Source organism: Podarcis tiliguerta (assembly GCF_965153285.1).
Source record: "Podarcis tiliguerta genome assembly, chromosome: 4".
NCBI lineage: Eukaryota > Metazoa > Chordata > Lepidosauria > Squamata > Lacertidae > Podarcis > Podarcis tiliguerta.
In genome coordinates this window covers 81,720,264-81,739,350 of record NC_139537.1, presented here as the reverse complement: position 1 = coordinate 81,739,350, position 19,087 = coordinate 81,720,264, and the positions used below count along the sequence as shown (strand labels likewise).

At 40.0% G+C, this 19,087-nt stretch overlaps 1 protein-coding gene across 2 annotated transcripts in view; it reads left to right on the top strand.

Moving 5' to 3' along the window:
• The window catches only part of IPO5 (importin 5), a 35,125-nt gene extending 19,425 nt beyond the window's left edge, over positions 1–15,700 (top strand). For both annotated transcript variants that reach the window (XM_083437648.1, XM_083437649.1), the window contains exons 15-26: positions 1,470–1,553; positions 2,609–2,741; positions 2,822–2,943; positions 3,456–3,552; positions 5,414–5,586; positions 6,698–6,809; positions 7,389–7,444; positions 10,334–10,456; positions 11,056–11,275; positions 11,453–11,681; positions 13,098–13,239; positions 14,971–15,700. In XM_083437648.1, coding sequence (XP_083293774.1) covers positions 1,470–1,553; positions 2,609–2,741; positions 2,822–2,943; positions 3,456–3,552; positions 5,414–5,586; positions 6,698–6,809; positions 7,389–7,444; positions 10,334–10,456; positions 11,056–11,275; positions 11,453–11,681; positions 13,098–13,239; positions 14,971–15,057 — 1,578 coding nt within the window. In that variant the 3' untranslated portion in view covers positions 15,058–15,700. The remainder of the gene's footprint in view (positions 1–1,469; positions 1,554–2,608; positions 2,742–2,821; positions 2,944–3,455; positions 3,553–5,413; positions 5,587–6,697; positions 6,810–7,388; positions 7,445–10,333; positions 10,457–11,055; positions 11,276–11,452; positions 11,682–13,097; positions 13,240–14,970) is intronic.
• Positions 15,701–19,087: the final 3,387 nt, after the last annotated feature.

Sequence of the window (19,087 nt, the reverse complement as noted above, 5' to 3'; positions counted from 1 at the left end):
TAGGAGAAGGTTCTTGAAGCTTTTGATCTATTTTTTTATGTAACCACAGTTTCTTATGTACTGTAAACCAGTGCATGCGCTTAAAACAATGTTATTTAAGAAATCTAGCTTCAGAAACTATGGTTTGAAGTTGTCTTGTTTCAAACTGCCCATAGTTGGTGTTAGCAGCCGATAGTTGATGCAACAAACCATGGTTAACTGAAAAGATGTAAAAGCTCCCAAATTTGTTCTCAGTCACACAGCAGGAGTGGGGAGGGAGTGATTCCATGAACCCAAGTCATCCTCTGGCTCTTTCATTGTGTAGTGAACAGTATAGTATCCAAGCCAGGAGCAGCTGGCATGGTGAGGCGGTGCTGTGAAGCCACATTCCCGAAACTAGCATCGCTGTCACGCATCAGAGTAAGGGTTGTGTGGAGGCACTGACAGCTCTCTCTGTGTGCCTTTTCAGCCCAAAATCTCACCCCTGTCCTAGCGAGCAGCAGCAACACTGGTGTCAGGAGGCAGCCCTGCCCAAGACATCTGAATGACCAGTTCTAATTCTTTATTTAGCTATAGGTCTGTAACTTTCTTATCAGCCTGCCAGTTCTCCTAGCCTTTGCAGACATGGGATGGAGTCCACAGCTAGTAGATGATTTGTCCGCACCTAAGCAAAAGTGCCCACATTCTTTATAAACAAAAGAACATGCATCATGCTGCCCAGGAATCTCCCATTGCTCCCCCTTCCCAGATGAGGACATAGGTGGCAAATACCCAACTATTACAGATAGTTCCCCTTTCTGGGCTTAGAGCCCAGGATCCCAAGCCCACCAATAAGGATAACATCAAAGCAAGCCAATTAGTTTATATCAAAGCAAGTGAATATAAGCATCTATGAGCTCATTTCTACAACTACCACCAATTAATTGTAGAGTTATCTTGACTACCAAGATGGCATTAGCAGAGCTTCTGTAACAGTTCATCTTTGGTTCAACACACAAACTGAAAATAAATTTGGTTGTTTTATGTGTTTGACTATTGTTCTCTGCTGTATTTCAGTATGTAGTAGGCTCTCTCTGTAATAACTCATGAACTCACATTTTCTCCTGGGATTTCCAGGGTTTTTAAGATAGCCTAAATGACTAATCTAAAGCTAGCATTCTAAATGAAGTAGGTTCTTAGAGGCCAACTAGATAGATCCTGTTTCTTCCCTGTGGTGTCAGATTTCTGTAGCTGATCTGGACTCTCCAGTTTAGTATGGATGGTGAACCCATGTTTATTTGCAACACTACTGTGGTGCTCTCATATTCTTTCTGGCCTCTTATAAGAAACTATAGTCTTGAAGTGTAATCCATTCAGGCTGCGTGTTCTTCCATTCTTTGATTGAAACCAGTTTAAAACCATGGGTATCTTTTCAAAAGTATTAAGCTTTTTACTTAGAAAATAACTATTTAGCCACCCTGACATGATTTCTTGGTTCTTCCTATTTATAGTTCATGCAGGATGCATCAGATGTGATGCAGCTCTTGCTGAAAACACAGACTGACTTCAATGACCTGGAAGATGACGACCCTCAGGTATGTCAAAGCATTACTTTTACGTTTGAAAGCACCTTATTACTAGAGTATCTCATGCCTGTTTTCAGGGCGGTGGCTGTTTAGAAAGCTGATCCATAATTTGGCCAAAATTTCTGTTGCCACATGCATTTTTAGTAGGATCTGTAGATTAAAAGGTTTCTGTGGCAATGTGACTTGTTTTAGTTTTAGCTTGGTTCGAGATTTCACTGTACGTAAGTGGCCCAAATCTGCCTTTTCCCAGTTGGTTGTATTTGGAGAAGGGAAAAGCTGCGGAACTAATGCTAGCTTTATATCAAACTAGCTAAAGGCTCATTGTGTGATAGACAGAGCGGAGATGAGATTGAAAAAAATCTGAGACCTTTCTCCAACCCCATTCCTCATTGTACTGGGTGATTGGTGAGTTCCAATCTTCAGTAGCTTCTGCATTCTGCATTTGTCCCGCTGCTCTCTGGAGTCACTTTTTCCTATAGTCACATTCCTTGCCTATAGGGACAGTTCGTATACAGAAAATAGGATTTACTGGGGAAGCCAGATAAGGAATATGCTTTGTTTATAACATTGGTATGGTCCAGTTCTGTGGTACTTTCCTACATCTTTATCAATGCAGTTTTCAGAAACCATTTTTGACTGGAGTCAAAAGTTTTGACTTTTTAATTTCCTGCTGAGTGTTGTGGCTCCAGCTGATTGCAGTTTTTGTTATCTAATGGGAGAGTGGCTTTTGGCTACCGAGATGAAATGTTCCCTTCTCATCGTACCTCTGCCCATGAGCCTACTAGATGGCGTTGGGCAAGCTATTCTTTTTCAGCCTCACCCCTATCTGCAGTATGGGGACTTAGAACGCTCCCCCTAGAAATCTTCAAAACTACAATTTTGAAATGCTAAGGATTACTGCTCAGCTGTTGCCTGTAGAAAATAATTCCTAACATCAATGTGAAGCATCTGTACGACTTAATTTTTAAGATGGGTTTGATTTTTGCTCAGCACAGGCAGTAATGCAACTTTTAAGAAAGTATGCTTGCAGAAAAGAAAAGTAAACTAAGGCTATTAATTTTCAGATATCGTATATGATTTCTGCATGGGCTAGAATGTGCAAGATCCTTGGAAAGGAATTCCAGCAGTACCTCCCTGTTGTGATGGGTCCTTTAATGAAAACTGCATCAATTAAGCCCGAAGTGGCTCTCCTTGACAGTAAGTTCTGAGACTTATTCCATTCTTAAATTAGCTGTAAGGAAGGGCACAGCTCTCCTAATCGTTTTCTCTCTTGATAGCACAAGATATGGAGAACATGAGTGACGATGATGGCTGGGAGTTTGTAAACCTGGGTGACCAGCAGAGTTTTGGTATCAAGACTGCAGGCCTTGAAGAAAAAGCAACTGCATGCCAAATGTTGGTGGGTACTATTTTGACCACACGGTTTGAACTGAAATCAGTATTCAGCAGTATGGAGGCCCAGAAGCTGGAGTAGACTGCAGCTCAGGAGCTGAATTTGGCTCGTGGGCAATTAAAATTTAGGAGGGTGTAGCAAGAAGGGTGGAATAGCCTGGTGACTCAGTAGGCTCTTTCATGCTATTAATGATAGGGAGCATTTGCCCTTGGGAATAGAGAAGAGAAAGTGGGACCAACTTTAGTGAAGGAAGGGTATGGACAGACTAGATAACACTTGTGGAATTTTATTGTTGTTAAAAGATTTAATTGTTCTGTAAAATCAAAGACTTGTATGAATGAATTAATCAGACAAAGCGCACCAACTTATCACAAGCGACACAAGAGCGTCCCATTTTCCTTTATCTTTGTAGGTGTAGTTTTCCTGTTTGCTTAATTGTTTCTCAATATACCTGATGGTCATTTAATAATTGCACAACAGTATTCCTTTTCTAAATTGCTTACATTTTTTTGTTTTAGGTTTGCTATGCCAAAGAGCTGAAAGAAGGATTTGTGGAGTACACAGAGCAAGTTGTTAAACTGATGGTTCCTTTGTTAAAATTCTATTTCCATGATGATATCCTTTTACAAGAATGTGTCTATAAATGCCTTGTAAAGTTTTAATATTATAACCTGCAAAATGTTCACAAGTACTTTGATGTCATCCCGTAAGCCAGAGGTTCCCAGTTTGCTAAGTACTGGAACCCCCTGCTTTTCAAAAGCCAAGCCATGGATCCCCCATTTTCAAAAAAATGATATCTCTGTGGTAGGTTTTGTAACGTGAATGGTGCTAGGGACCACCACCACCTCCAGCATCCATGGATCAACAGTTGGGAACCACTGCTGTAAGCTATTTGGAAGAGCTGCAAGATCTTGTCATTGAGGCAGGATAGAACTCATACAGAATCAGCATATTAAGAATCTTAAAGGGCTGTTAGAATGGTACCCCTCTTCTTTAAGGCTTTTCCGTGGCAAATGTGCATAATTCTGCCTTGGTTTCCATATTTAGGGATGGGGAATCTCCAGCTTACAAGCTGAATGTGACCTGTAGGATCTCCCCATCCAGCCCACAGCCTCCAAAATAACTACAGTACTTCCATTAATGCCACCAGTGGGAACCTTTGTAAGCCTGATAGCCACTTGGGGATGATTTTAAGAGGGGAGCTTCACAGCTGAGAAAGGAAGAGTTAAATCTCCTTTCTCCATGCACTGTAACATACATGCACACACACACAAACACACACAAAAAATTCCTCTCCACATATACTAGTTTGGCTCAAAAACATCTTGTGCTGGTGGAAACTGATTTTTAATCCTAATTGTTTAGGCCTGGAAGAGGGGATTGTTTGTAAGAGGGAGGGAGGGAGTGGTTCTGAGCCTCGCCCAGTGTTGACATGCAACCCAAACAAATTTCACCAAAAGGGTTGTGGTCCTCAAGGGCAGGGGGGAGGTTATCCAGCCCCTGGTGTGTAGGATTCTAATTTAGCTGCAATGATGCAAAGGCCTATACAGTGGTACCTCGGGTTATATATGCTTTAGGTTACATACGCTTCAGGTTACAGAATCCGCTAACCCAGAAATTGTACCTCGGGTTAAGTAGTTTGCTTCAGGATGAGAACAGAAATCATGCTTTGGCGGCGCGGCGGCAGCGGGAGGCCTCATTAGCTAAAGTGGTGCTTCAGGTTAAGAACAGTTTCAGGTTAAGAATGGACCTCCGGAACAAATTAATTACTTAACCCGAGGTACCACTGTATTCAGCTAAGGCAACACTGAAGGATCACACCACCAGTTTTGAACATTATGTGGAGGTGTATTACTAATTTACCTTCATTTTGAAAGGATAGGCAATATTTAAACACTTTTTCAAATGTAGAATTGCTAAGCACTATATCATTTATCCTTCCATGTTGTCCAAAATGTAATCCAGGAATCAATATTGTTTACCCAGATTTTTAAAAATGTGCTATACTTCGGTTGTTTTTTACTTCGTTGAGTGGAATCAAATTGTAACAGATATATAATGTTTTATGCTTAATTGTAATTTAAAATCACGTCCTAGGATTCTGAACTGGGGAAAGTGGGATTCGATCATAGCCTCAAGAAGGAAACTACTGTATTTTTTGCTCAATAAGACTCACTTTTTCCCTCCTAAAAAGTAAGGGGAAATGTGTGTGCGTCTTATGGAGCGAATGCAGGCTGCGCAGCTATCCCAGAAGCCAGAACAGCAAGAGGGATCACTGCTTTCGCTGTGAAGCGATCCCTCTTGCTGTTCTGGCTTCTGGGATTCAGAATTTTTTTTTCTTGTTTTCCTCCTCCAAAAACTAGGTGCATCTTGTGGTCTGGTGTGTCTTACAGAGCGAAAAATATGGTATATGGTTGGTGGTTGTCTGACACTGGTAAAAAAATGTTTGGCAGTCATTTACCTTAATGAATTCAACGTGTTCGTGTGGCAGCTGCAGAATCTATGCCTTTGCTCCTGGAATGTGCAAGAGTCCGTGGCCCAGAATACCTCACCCAGATGTGGCATTTTATGTGTGACGCCCTTATCAAGGCCATAGGGACAGAGCCTGACTCAGATGTACTGTCAGAAATAATGCATTCTTTTGCCAAGGTAATATTTTACTTTGCATGAGCTACCTTCCCTGTCTCTCTGAATAGAATATGCTATATTTTCAGTAAGGAGAAATAAAAGAGAATTTAAATTAATAATTTTCATGTTGTCCTAGTGCTCATGTATTATCTGAATTTGCACAAGCAGGTGCAAGTAGCCATAATAAGCCTTAGGCTCACACTCCCCCTCCTTATAAGAAGCAAATAAGAAATACTCACCTTTTGTAGCAAAGCACTAAGCCCTAACTAAAAGCAAAAAGTTCTATTTGTCTCTAACGGAGACGAAGGGAAGAGGGAAGGGTGAACCTGGAGATCCTTATATATTCCCAATCTTTCAAACCAAGAATACAGTTATTGTCTGAGAATTTTTGTGCAAAGGCAGAGCAGTATTAGCATTGTGAAGCCGAGTATATTTAACAATCGACTTTAGGTACCTTGGGATTGAGATTATATTGTTTGTGAATTTCTTTTGAAAGACATCAAATTGTCAAACAAACTTGCTAGTTTTCTTACAAAACTGATGCAACAGCAAAAGGTTGTTAAAGTTTAAATGGTTAGTGAACAAAAATTCCTAGTTCCAACTGTATGTTTTCTTACTGTACAAGAATATACCGGTAAACCTATCTAGCCTTGCATTGAAAACTGGTAATCCGAATTAGGTAGATATTTATTTAGTTTGCAATTTAAGTGATTAGATTAGTGCATGGAAAGTCCCTGTTGGGGATTGATTGATTTAAAATTTATTTTTATGCAAGTACTTAAAAAAGACCACAATCATAGTGGGTAATCTTTGAGAAGACAATTCTTTCACAAGAAGGAATGATTTTCTAATGTTGTGCCTGTGGCAATGTTTTTCATAATCTAAAAGCAATAAAAGGGAAATTTAATTTATTTAAAGCTCATACTATTAATATTTTACACAGACTTTGTAATATAGCCAATAAAATGAAGTAGGGAGAAGCAAGTACACCAGCTTGAGTTCTTTGGAGGAAAGGTGGGATGTAAAGAATATGATTAGTTATTTATATTATTATATATAGAGTGTTTTGGAAAGTATTACTTGAAATTGTTTGAACATCATTTTTCAAGCTGATGAACTTTTATTTCATTAGTGTATTGAAGTAATGGGAGATGGCTGCCTTAACAATGAACACTTTGAAGAACTTGGGGGAATATTGAAAGGAAAACTAGAAGAGCACTTTAAAAATCAAGAATTAAGGCAAGGTAAGCTTAATTAAGGGTGCTTAACGTCATCCAAATACTTCTCAAGGCACAGCTTCTAAATTTTACTAACAATGGTTCACAAAAAAGAGGTAGATAAGTAATACGTCTGGTGAACCACAGCCTATACTATTGATAAACACTGTTGTCAAGTGCCAGCCCAAGAAAGCACTAAATTCCTTAAACAAGATGATAATTCTATATCTCAGTAGCTACAGCAATATGTTTTAGTAAAGCTTGATACAACTTTTTTCTTATTTGAGTATGTTTATATACTTAATATATAAACATATATTTAATATGCTGCTGAATATTCAGAATTTCCAAGCTGAATAAGAACAATTAAAATTCATTCTAGAAATATGAAACTACCTTAACTTGTCTTGGGATAGGTTGCCATTTATTCCTGCCCGTCATCATCCAAGGGTCCTTCTATCCCTTTTAGAGCAAATCTCCCGGCCCTTGGGTTGATCTACCAAATAATTGCCCTCTGCTCCTTTTCTACAGCTTTCTCCTTGCAGCAAGCCTGAACATTTCTGAAAGCAGCCATGCTAATACATTAACAATTTGCTTTTTAATTAGTGAAAAGGCAAGATGAAGATTACGACGAGCAAGTTGAAGAGTCACTGCAAGATGAAGTAAGTCTTCTCTTGGTTGTCTTCACAAACAGAATATTCTTAGAAGCCATTTCATATTACGTGACGGTAGAAAGTAGATTGTGGAGTAACTATTGATGGGAGACTGTTTTCGGGAACATCACATCCTTCTGGCATTCTTCCAAACATCTTCTATGGCAGTAGATCACAGGCTGTTTCTTTCAGTAGGACTCTACGCCTAGCAACGACCTTGAACCTACAGAAACATCCAGATCATGTTGGGAACAATGTAGGACTGGCCCTGACTTGATGGAGCCAGTGCTTACTGATCTTAGGACAGGAAATTGACAGTACACAACCACACACATGAACATGGCCATCTCTTCCTGATACTGTTCCTTGGGGCCCAGTCCTGCAGAACTGGTGCCCAGGGTTCCACAATTCCACTTGTCATGGCAAGTATTGTACTATCATCTGGCAAGGGTGATAGGCACCAGGCTTCCTCCCAGTTTCAAGAGCTGGAGAATAGGGATGGGGATCTTCCCCACTGTTGGCGAAGCACTCAAAGCACCTCCAAAGTGCTGCACAATTCCAGTGACTTCAAGGTTGGAAGAAGCATAGCTTGTTTTTGCCTCAAGAGATACAAATTAATAAAGCCAGCCTTCCTGCGGAGTCGCTGTGTTTCTGATGCACTTTGGAACGCCTCTGCACCAAAACACAGCCCAAGACTCCTCTCTAGCTTTGAACAGATGAATGTCCCTGTAATTGGGTTAGGCTATCAGGGTGCATTGCCTCTCCATCTTGAAATGTAACCCTGAGGGAGAGGGGTAATATCCCTTGGCTTGGGATGCATGTTAAGGATGAGATTCTGGATCTGGCAACCACAAATTTGCTTGATATCTGCCAGCAGTCGCAGCATCCCCATCTTTGTGGCAACTATCTGGTATCCATTAAAATATTACATTTAGTTTTTATTATACATTGCTGTAAGCAGTCTTAGAAACCAAGTAAGATGTAGGGTTTACTTCTGAGTAAGCATGCATAAGGTTGTGCTGGAAGTCCATGACAAGTTGTTTCGGATCAGATATTGAATTACTTTCTGGTTGTGGATTAATATGACAGATACGTTGATAGCTTTATCATGGTGGATTAAGGCATGCCTAGGACCATGATATTTATTTCCAAGTTTAATTCTGTGCACAATATCTGCAGGGCTCTCCTTCATAATGCTTGCCCTGGGTTTTGTCAAGGTACATTTATTCCCTTCCAAAAAGCACTTGTTGGGTCTTTGTTTTCTGTGGCCCAGGGAGTTGTCGTGAAAGGGTACAGTAATGGCACTGCTTTTGGGTGAGGGGGCAGCTTGTGCTGTTCTGCCTCAATCGGTGGTTCTACAGATTTCTTAGCTGAACTGGGATTGGGGTTATGTAATGGGGGGGGGGGCAGAGTTAACCCAGTGTTTTCCAGGTGAGTTCTTCCAAAGCAGGTGTTAGATGCAGTCTTGATCGGTTTTTTAGTATTTCAAAATGTTAGCACACTAGTGTGTAAATGCAAAATAATAAACAACTTTGATAGGAGTATAGCCCATCTTGCAGAGTGGTCTCTGAAAGAAATTCCCAAGTGAATATCCATTTGGCTGTTTTCTTTTTCTTCATTTCATTCGGTTCCAATGTAAAGCTGCTGGTAGGAGCTATCCTGGCCTTTTCTTTCTAAGGGCTGTTCCCTTTCCCCCCATTTTCTTCTGATGGATGAGGGACTGTCTGTGCTGGGTTCGAGTCACAAACCTTAAAAAACCAGGACAAGTACCATCAGCCTTCCTTTACATTGGTCAAGCCTTCACTGAGGTCTGGAAGGTTCATTGGATAGACATTCAGCTAATTTCAAAGAAGGATACTTAGTCACATTTTGGGCAAGCATTCTGCAAGATTCAGATGTAGTTTAAATTCTTCTCATGTTTGGACAAACTGATGCAGATACTTTTATTTGCTCATGGAAAGCCTAACTGGTCTTATTAAGCAGTAGGTATCGTAATCAAGGCAGTCGTTCTAAAGTATTAGTATTACTATATAAGCAGTCACTGAATTTCAGGTCCTGGCTGGTTCATGAGTATGCATATTGTTGGTTACAATAGATGTGTTCTTCGCCTCCCAGCCATGCACTGGGATTGAAAAGAATTGGTGAGATGACCGAGGAAGTGGCAGTTATTTTAATGTGAGGAGAGCAAGAGTGAATACAGATGACACTTTTTTATAATTGCACCTGATGTGTAGCAAGATCTTCCTTCCCATTTGGCAAGATTATACCGATAACCATTCTTTGGAGTACAGCTTACTCTATTGCAGTTTAAGCATTTGTAGAAGCTCAGCGACCCCTTGTGGAAGCAAGGAAATCAAACATCTTGGGCTTGGGCTTCAGTGTAGGAAAATGCAGATGGCTGGCTATAGGAAGAAGCTGTGTGAGTGGAGAAAAGGGCTATAGCAAATAGTGCTAACTGTGAGAAACAGGGTCTGTTGAGGGTGGGGGAGAAGAAGAAAAAACTAACACTGACCTAGATAAAATGAGGGATATAATACCTTTCAGCCTAGAATATTCTCTTCTCCCTGCCATTTCCATAAGATGTCATTGCTAAGAAAATACCAAGTTAGTTCTAGTCTGATGGTGAGAGCCAACATACAATGAGCAGGCATGTGGCCATTCAACAGGGCTTCTTCCTCACCTCCCCCTACAGCCCCCTAATCTGCTCCATCAAGTAGATAAACCTTCAAGCAGATATTTGGGGGAAGGGGGACCCTGTGGAGCTACAGAAGTGCCATTGTGTAAGTGGGCAGACAGCATTGCATACCTCCCTGAAATTGTAAAAAATGTTAAGATCCATCATTCAACGTCATCCAAAATGGTAGATACTGATTCCATTGCTTTTCCCCCCTTTATCAGCACGACAGCGATGTCTACATTCTGACTAAAGTGTCAGATATTTTGCACTCGATATTCAGCAGCTACAAGTCAAAGGTGTTACCATGGTTTGAACAGCTACTACCACAAATTGTCAACTTAATTGTAAGTATCCTGGAGCTCCTCAAGGCTTATTTAGAATGGCACAGAGGACCCTCAAATTAATATTGTCAGCTATGGGAGGATGGGTCAGGGAAGTCTCCTTGTACAATGATGCTTAGGTACAACATTTATAAGAAATTATTTCAATAGCTTATTGGCTATAATTCTGTGCAGCTTTTCCCTTGACACTAAATGTAATGCTGGTATATGCATTTGCACAGAGACATAAACACTGCAACAAGAGGCATATTGGAGGAATAGGAAAATATTAAGAGTAAAGAGTAACTTGAAGCAGTGAAGATAGGCTTTTGTTTTGTAAATAGTGCTGGCATATTTACAGTGAGATGGTACTTTAGTTTTTCTCAAGAAGCAATTAATTATCTAACTGATGTAGGGTGATGGACCCCGTAATATGTATATGTAATTAGGTATATGAAACCTCTTCAAGGCTTTAGGGCTGGGCATACCATATTGGTAGATTAGGAATCTAGGGCAATCTGGGTTTCTAAAGAAGTTCTAGATGTAATGAGGTGGGAGGACAAGGGACAACCTTCAAATAGGTGGAAGGAATGCTGATTATGTGGGTTTTTTCCCCTTTACAGTGCCCACATAGGCCATGGCCAGACAGGCAGTGGGGTTTATGCATTTTTGATGATGTCATAGAACACTGCAGCCCATCCTCATTCAAATATGCAGAATACTTCTTGAGACCAATGCTACAGTCAATATGTGACAACAGCCCAGAGGTTAGACAAGCAGCTGCATATGGTATTGGCGTCATGGCACAATTTGGCGGGGACAATTATCGGCCTTTCTGCACAGGTATCTTACATGCTATTTATCTGGCACATATTTTATCTTTTGCATATGTAACCTTCTGTTCAGGCCTGTAGGCTGCCAATTTGACAGCTCTACTTGAAAGTGTAATTTTGCCAAAAAATTCAAATATATAATGCAGTGTGTGTTTTTTCCCCACCAAAAAAATATTGGCATTACCAGAGGCCCTTCCGTTGCTGGTGAGAGTTATTCAATCAGCAGATGCCAAAACCAAAGAAAATATCAACGCAACAGAAAACTGCATTTCAGCAGTTGGGAAGATCATGAAGTTTAAGCCTGACTGTATAAATGTTGAAGAAGTGCTGCCTCATTGGTTATCATGGCTGCCACTGCATGAAGACAAAGAAGAAGCTGTTCATACTTTCAATTATTTGTGTGACCTAATAGAAAGGTAAGAAGAAAATGCTGCTTGAGCCATAAAGGTTAAGACTGATTTCTACATGTGTGTGCGTGAAGTGTAACATTTGGCCATGATTTATATTTTTAGGCATTACATTTTTAGATTTTATTTCCGTTACCATGTACAGCGGTACTTTGGTTCTCAAACTTAATCCGTTCCGGGAGTCTACTCAACTCCCAAAACAGTTCGAAAACCAAAGCGCAGCTTCCAATTGGCTGCAGGAGCTTCCTGCACTCAAGAGGAAGCCGCGCCGGGCATTCAGCTTCCAGAACACTTACTTCTGGGTTTGTGGCATTTGGGAGCCAATTTGTTCGGCAACTAAGCCGTTTGAGAACCAAGGTACGACTGTCCTCCTCAAATGTGAAAATGAAACAACCCTTGATATAGTGTCTTCAGTTTTAACCCTCATGTATTATCTCAAACTTTTTTTAAAAAAAAAGTGAACACACATACTTTTAATTAAACAAATAGAGGCAATGGAGATTAATAATTATACTGCCCACCTCTCTTTCTATTTGACAAATAACTGCCATGGTGTACCCATAAGGAAAAGGATTAACTTCCTCAGTGCCACAGTTGCAAAATAAAGGGATGAAAGTTCCACTCGTGTCTTTGTTTGGCCCATGATAACACAATAATTGTATGTTAACGTTGACACCTTTTTAAAGTTTAAAAATGTACAGCAGAAAAGAGTTTCCTAGAGAGGCTTCACATAAAGTTACTGTTAAAAAAATAAGCAACAAATAGCTGCCAATTAACATATTTGACCCTGTTACCAGGTTAATAATTCCACACACAACATATTGCATATATCTGTTATCTTGAGTTTATGTTGTATGCATGTGTAGTGTAATCAATATTAGTACAACATGGTAGATCCTTATGGAACATCTGTAGAGTGATAGTTTAATGTGTTGGTGGATATCAAAGGGAACAAACCTGCCTCAAATGTTTATTGCACATTTATTGCACTGTTTTGGTAGTCCTAATAAGGTGGATGAAATTTAGAGTAGTTAACCCAGTTTAGATTAGTTAATTTCCTTCATCCAGAGATCAAAATCCTGAATATGTTTAGAAAATAACATCCACCTGCATTTACTGCGTTGCAGCATCTGCAGAAAATAACTCCTAGGGAGTACCTGATCTCCGATGAGCCCACCACAGAAAAGATGCTTTCTGGTTGCTAGGAAAAAAGGAAGGGCAAACTAGGGAGATTCCAGGGTGTGTTAGAAAATAAGACAGAAGCAGAAAAAGGAGGAGGGAAGAACAGAAAATATTTAGGACACCAACAATGGCAACCTGGAATTTTAATATAATACTCTCTATTAAAGCTGTTGTGTTATGTGCCTAGAAACCTTTATAGTGTTAATGCTAGCTAATTTTAATTTTCTTTTGCATTCCCAACAGTAATCATCCCATTGTTTTGGGCCCCAACAATTCTAATCTGCCCAAAATATTCAGTATAATTGCGGATGGTGAAATGAACGAAGCTATGAAGCGTGGAGATCCATGCACCAAACGACTGGCTAACGTAGTTCGGCAAGTGCAGGTAAATGCAAATTAATATTTTCATGTCTGCATTTTCACATCTCGCCACTCCAAACCCAGGCTTAGCACAAATGTGTGAGCTCTCAAGGAGACCACAGGTGCTTTGCTCCTCTCCAGTAGAGCAAGTATGTCAGGGTTTCTCCTATGCTTATAGGTCATGGTTTAAGAGGAGAGATCTTAACAAAGAGCTCTTACATTTCCAAACACAATTCAAAGTGTTGGTGCTGACCTTTAAAGCCCTAAACAGCCTTGGCCCAGTATACCTAAAGGAATGTCTCCACCCCCATCGTCCAGCCCAGACACGGAGGTCCAGCTCCAAGGGCCTTCAGCCGGTTTCCTCACTCCGAGAAGCGAAGTTACAGGGAACCAGGCAGAGGGCCTTCTTGGTAGTGGCACCCTCCCTGTGGAACGCCCTCCCATCAGATGTCAAAGAAATAAACAACTATCTGACTTTTAGAAGACATCCGAAGGCAGCCCTGTTTAGGGAAGCTTTTAATGTTTGATATTTTATCATGTTTTAATATTCTCTTGGGAGCTGCCCAGAGTGGTTGGGGAAACCCAGTCAGATGGGCAGGGTATATTATTATTATTATTATTATTATTATTATTATTAACACACTTCTTTACCTTGCCATTCGATATTTGAGGGGTGAAATTTTAAAACCCACCTTATTTTTGTGACTAAGTTGTTTTAAACTCTTTTGAATATTGTGTTTTAATGTTGTGACCTTGCCATGGGACCGTAAGAGTGAAAGGTGGATAATTAATAATAATAATAACCACAATTGTAAACTGGGATGATATGCTAAGCCAAACCTTGACTTAGCTGCTGTTCTGCACTAACCTAAAAAGTTCAGAGAGGAGCTAAGCAGATGGCAAGCTGTCATGGTAAGCCATATGGCGACTTACCATGACATGCAAACCAGGCTGATTTTGTCACTTGTCAGAATTGTAACATTTCCCTCAAAAGTGGCAGTATCTCTGACTGGAAGACATTTCATTTTGAAAGATAGCCACTGTCTAGTGGCCCAGAGCTTACTCAGATTTGTGTGGCATATAAACACAATTTACACACAGCAAATAGTAGAAGTAATGCACACGTCTTAGTAGAGTTATAAAGCATAATCTACTCTGCTGGGAGAAGATAAACAAGATGAATAAAATTTCAGATCTTGCGATTCAGAAAAAAACCAAAGGAAAGGGAGGTTCTGGAAAGTAGCTTGCCACGTTTTTGCTGTGGTTTTGTCCTTCTTACCCTGGTTAATTTATTCCTTGTCTTCCCAGTCTTGTGTCTAAGAATCACCATATACTTTCTCTAGAACAGAGATGGGGAATCTGTGGCCCTCCAGATGTGTTGAATTCCAACTCACATGCTCCTTGACTACTGGGCATGCTGGCTGGGATTAATGGAATCTGAAATCCAATAACGTCTTCTAGAGAGCCTCTGATTCTCGTTCCTGCTCCAGAAAAACGTGATTCTCTAAAAGAATGTTAGCATTGCTTATTATTTTAGCTGTATTTAGTACTTTTTACCTGTTGTGTTCCAGTCCACTCATTTTAAACTTTTTAATGTTGTCTTACCTCCACACACCTGAGCACACTTAGCAAAATGAAGTTGAAGGTTTTTAAGAGTGGGAAAGATTTTGTGTGCAAGGGTGTCTTCTAAAGCTCCTATTGGGTACTTATTAATATGCATGTTTAACTTACCCGCTATTTTTCCTTCATTCTGTAGACTTCTGGAGGTTTGTGGACAGAATGCATATCTCAGCTCAATGCAGAACAGCAGGCAGCCATACAGGAGCTCCTGAACTCTGCGTAAAGGGCCTTAATTATCATCCACAAGAAAACTCCAAATAAACATTTACCCTTCGGTTTAGGTTTCTTTGTTTTGTTTTTAAGAGAGAAAACTGTAGTGCATGTAGGCCATTCTGCAACCTACAAGCAGTGGCAGCAGGAAGAAACGGTTTCAAATGGTGTTGCAATGAATTTCTACCCATCAGCACTGAAGGAGCTCCCTGTAAAACCTGCAGTAGCACTGAAGAGTATTTTTCTAATGGTATGAACCAACCACATGATGGTGAAAGGGAAACAAGTTGAATTTCCATTAAGCATAAACTTAATTAAGACAGCTTTTAAGACCAGGTATTCAGTAGACACCCATTATAACAGATTACAGGCATTTTTACCCTCTAGTGTTAACATGTATTGGAGTGTGAGTATTTTTGTAGGGTAGAAAACACCCTTCTGCCCACCAAACCAAGTAGATTAAGAGACTATAAACTGACGGCAACATCGAGCATGAAGACTTCATCGATATCGCATTCAGTTCTCTGAAACAGGCTTGTGTAGCGACTCAATGAAGAAGGCCATTGAGCTCTCAGCCCTTGAATGTGAAGTGTCTTTGGCATGTCTGACAGTATCTCATCCACTCCTTCAATAAATGACATTGAAATACAATCAAAGCTTGTGTAAAAGTCCAGTGCTGTGTGGTCTCTTGTTTGCCTTCAGTGGAAATAATTGTTTACTTTTCCAAGTACAACATGTCGCGCTCAGAATGTTTGGTCTGTAATCATGTTTTTTCAGTCTTCGTATTTCCGTGTGTAGAGATTTAAGAATCCACTTCTTAGGGTACTTTCATGTTCTCCATATGTCTTGTTGTTTGCTTGTTTTGACCTGATTCCATATTTTCTGAGATGTGCATTTTAGCAACAGAATGATCGCTGAATAGAATTGCCTGGTCTTTGTAAATCGGCACACATACAAAGCTTCATTTCAAAATGGAATTGGTAACATGTTTTGATAGGGGGGATGTGACTTAAGCACTGTTCTGCAAAGTGCTTCATTATGGGCCTTTTTGATATGAGATCTTCAGTGTTTAAGTATTTGATTTTGTTCTCTGGTGTCCCAAGGAACAGGAAAGAGCTATGCTTGACTCAAAACCACTAGGACTTACTTCTAAGTAAGCACACATATGATTACGCTGTAAATGAATTCAATCTGACTTTGACAACTGAAAAGTTGAAACACTACATAAAGGGACTACCGTAACATAGAATCAAGAAGGTGTGTCCAGATCTTGTGTCTGACCTGCAAAAACTCATGCCACAATGTATTTTAAGTTTAAAAAATTCACAGTACTTGTTTTTGTCAAGGCCTGAAGAATGGACTTTTCTAGTTCATGGTTAATCATCTGGTACCATGATGAAAGAGAAATGTTTCTATTTAATCCCTGTGCTTTTGAGGAAGGAAAAGGCTTATTTCTAACAAAAGAAACAGGTTCCACCTCTGTCTTCTGTTTTGGACTATATTTTTAAATAATAGTTCATTTTGGGCATCTCTCCTGCATAGTCACTTCAGGCTGCTGCCACTTGGTATATGCAATAGCTACTATTTGCCTTCATGCCAGCTCCTTCATGGAGCCATGCAGATTGCATTGTAATGTCACTAAAAGTTCCAGAATTGAGCTACTTCCCATCTGTGTAAACACATGAAATACTGAGCTTTGGGTGGTTCAACCCACCTCTCATTCATTCCTCTCTGGAATAGACAGTGCTTCTAGGCCCTTCTGATAATAGCTACAACAGTGGATTTTTTGTTTAACAGTCTGTATTTTACACCATACAGAAATCTTTATATCCATACTTCTGCTCAAATGCTCCTGCAGATTAAGATTAAGTTATGGGGATGAAAATGGATTGATTCTTTATGGCACAAAGTACCAACGTGATCAGCAGTGTAATCTTAAATGTTGGGACTACACAGGAAGCAAGAATATCATAGCTATGGCTTGCTTCATCATTATGATTTTCTTTCACTAAAAATGAATACCCAAACTTATAGGGGAAAAGGTTGCAGAAATTGCCATATTATTTGCCATGTTATATTTGAACCCTGTTCTTTAATATTGCACTTAAATCTCACTGCAAAAATATTGGTGCACAACAAAGCATTTTAATATTCTATGCTGTCCACTTGGACCATAATCTGGAGTCTTGAAAATCTGTCTGCTATAGCTTCAGAAGGAAGCGTTGTGGTGCTGTCCTGCTTTTTGTGTGCTTTATAACTTATCATAGTTTCTTCAAAAATTCTCAAAGTGGTCCTCAAGTTCCTGTACTTTCATGCAACTCCCATGTTCTGGTACATGCATTCTCCCCCTGGCTTACAATACAAATTCACGGTGAAGCACCTTTCCCCAATTTTGACTTGTATGGAACACTGAGTGAAACACCTTGAACTGCTCAAAACACGACACAGATAAGCCTGACCCAGTATATACAGGGATTGAATAATGTGAGGAGACTATTTCAGTGAAGCATTCTCTGCTCCAAATATCCATGTTCATAATGCTGTATGTTCCATATAATGGTAATCATTTCTGATTTTGAAGCTCTTTTTTTCTTCTTCCAAAGGCTATTCTGATCAATAAAAATAGGCCATCCTACACATGTTGTCAAAACAGTCTGTGTGATAAATGGATGGTGAATGAGCAATACCTGAAAAATACCCAGCTGTGAATTTCCTTGTGAAATTGTACTAGTCTTAAAAACTGTTGAAATTAAAGACGTTTCCGTTGTATCTTTTCTTGCCACTAGAGGGAGGCAATTTTAGAAAGGTACACCTTAAATAGGAGCATGCATAGGCAATACTGTGATCAGATATGGAAAACAGGAATTTTGTAAAGGAATAGTTATCTTGCTTGAGAATATTTCTTCCACAGATGATTTCCACCAACATGTCTTCACCCTGTAGCATGAGGGGAGCGAAAATGGGGCACAACTATATCAATATTTGCAGTCAGCAGGAATGGGAACTGGCCTAGTTGATTCCAGTTTTATCAGCAAGTACCGTATTTTTTGCTCTATAAGACTCACTTTTTCCCTCCTAAAAAGTAAGGGGAAATGTGTGTGCGTCTTATGGAGCGAATGCAGGCTGCGCAGCTATCCCAGAAGCCAGAACAGCAAGAGGGATCGCTGCTTTCACTGCGCAGCGATCCCTCTTGCTGTTCTGGCTTCTGAGATTCAGAATATTTTTTTTCTTGTTTCCCTCCTCCAAAAACTAGGTGCGTCTTGTGGTCTGGTGCGTCTTATAGAGCGAAAAATACGATATACCTTGTTTATTTACCTTTGCCTATAAGCACGAATAACAGACACTGCATTTTGGGGGTAAAGTACAGCAGCTGGGCCCTGTCTTGTGGGAAAAACACATGTCCATCATCCCTGAGAATAGAAAGCCCATTTGACACATACCATTTATTTGTTTCAGTGAAGCTGAAGAAACAGCAAAGATTGCACACCTTATAAGAATCTGATCCAACACAAAAATGTCATCATAAAAACGTAACTTTATAATAAACAACTTATATCAAATAAATTAATATTCAATAATCTGTTCAAATATAATGGTACACAATAAAATTTAATGTCAGCAAATAATAATTGCACAGAAATTCTTAACAATTACAATAAATGGTTTCTAAACTATAAAACAAAAAAACAAGTCACAGTGCATAAAATAATACAAATAATGGGAGGCAGGAGACAGCATACCAATGGCGTTTACCTAATTGGACTTTTCCAGGCATACTATTCTCTGCTAGGCAAGCAACTGATCTCTGAGGCACAACTGCTCTTCCACAGGCACTTTTATGAAACTTGGGCCTCCTGAATTCCTTAAAGCAGGGGCGAAACTAGGCTTTATTTCACTTGGGTCAAAGACCCAGCTTGGCAACCCCCCTCCAAACGCATTTGCGTACACACACATAGGCTGGGCGTCTCAATGGGGCCCCTCTGGAAGTTTCACTCAGGGCCAAAAAACCCTGGCTAGCTACAGGTCTGCCTAACAGCTACCCA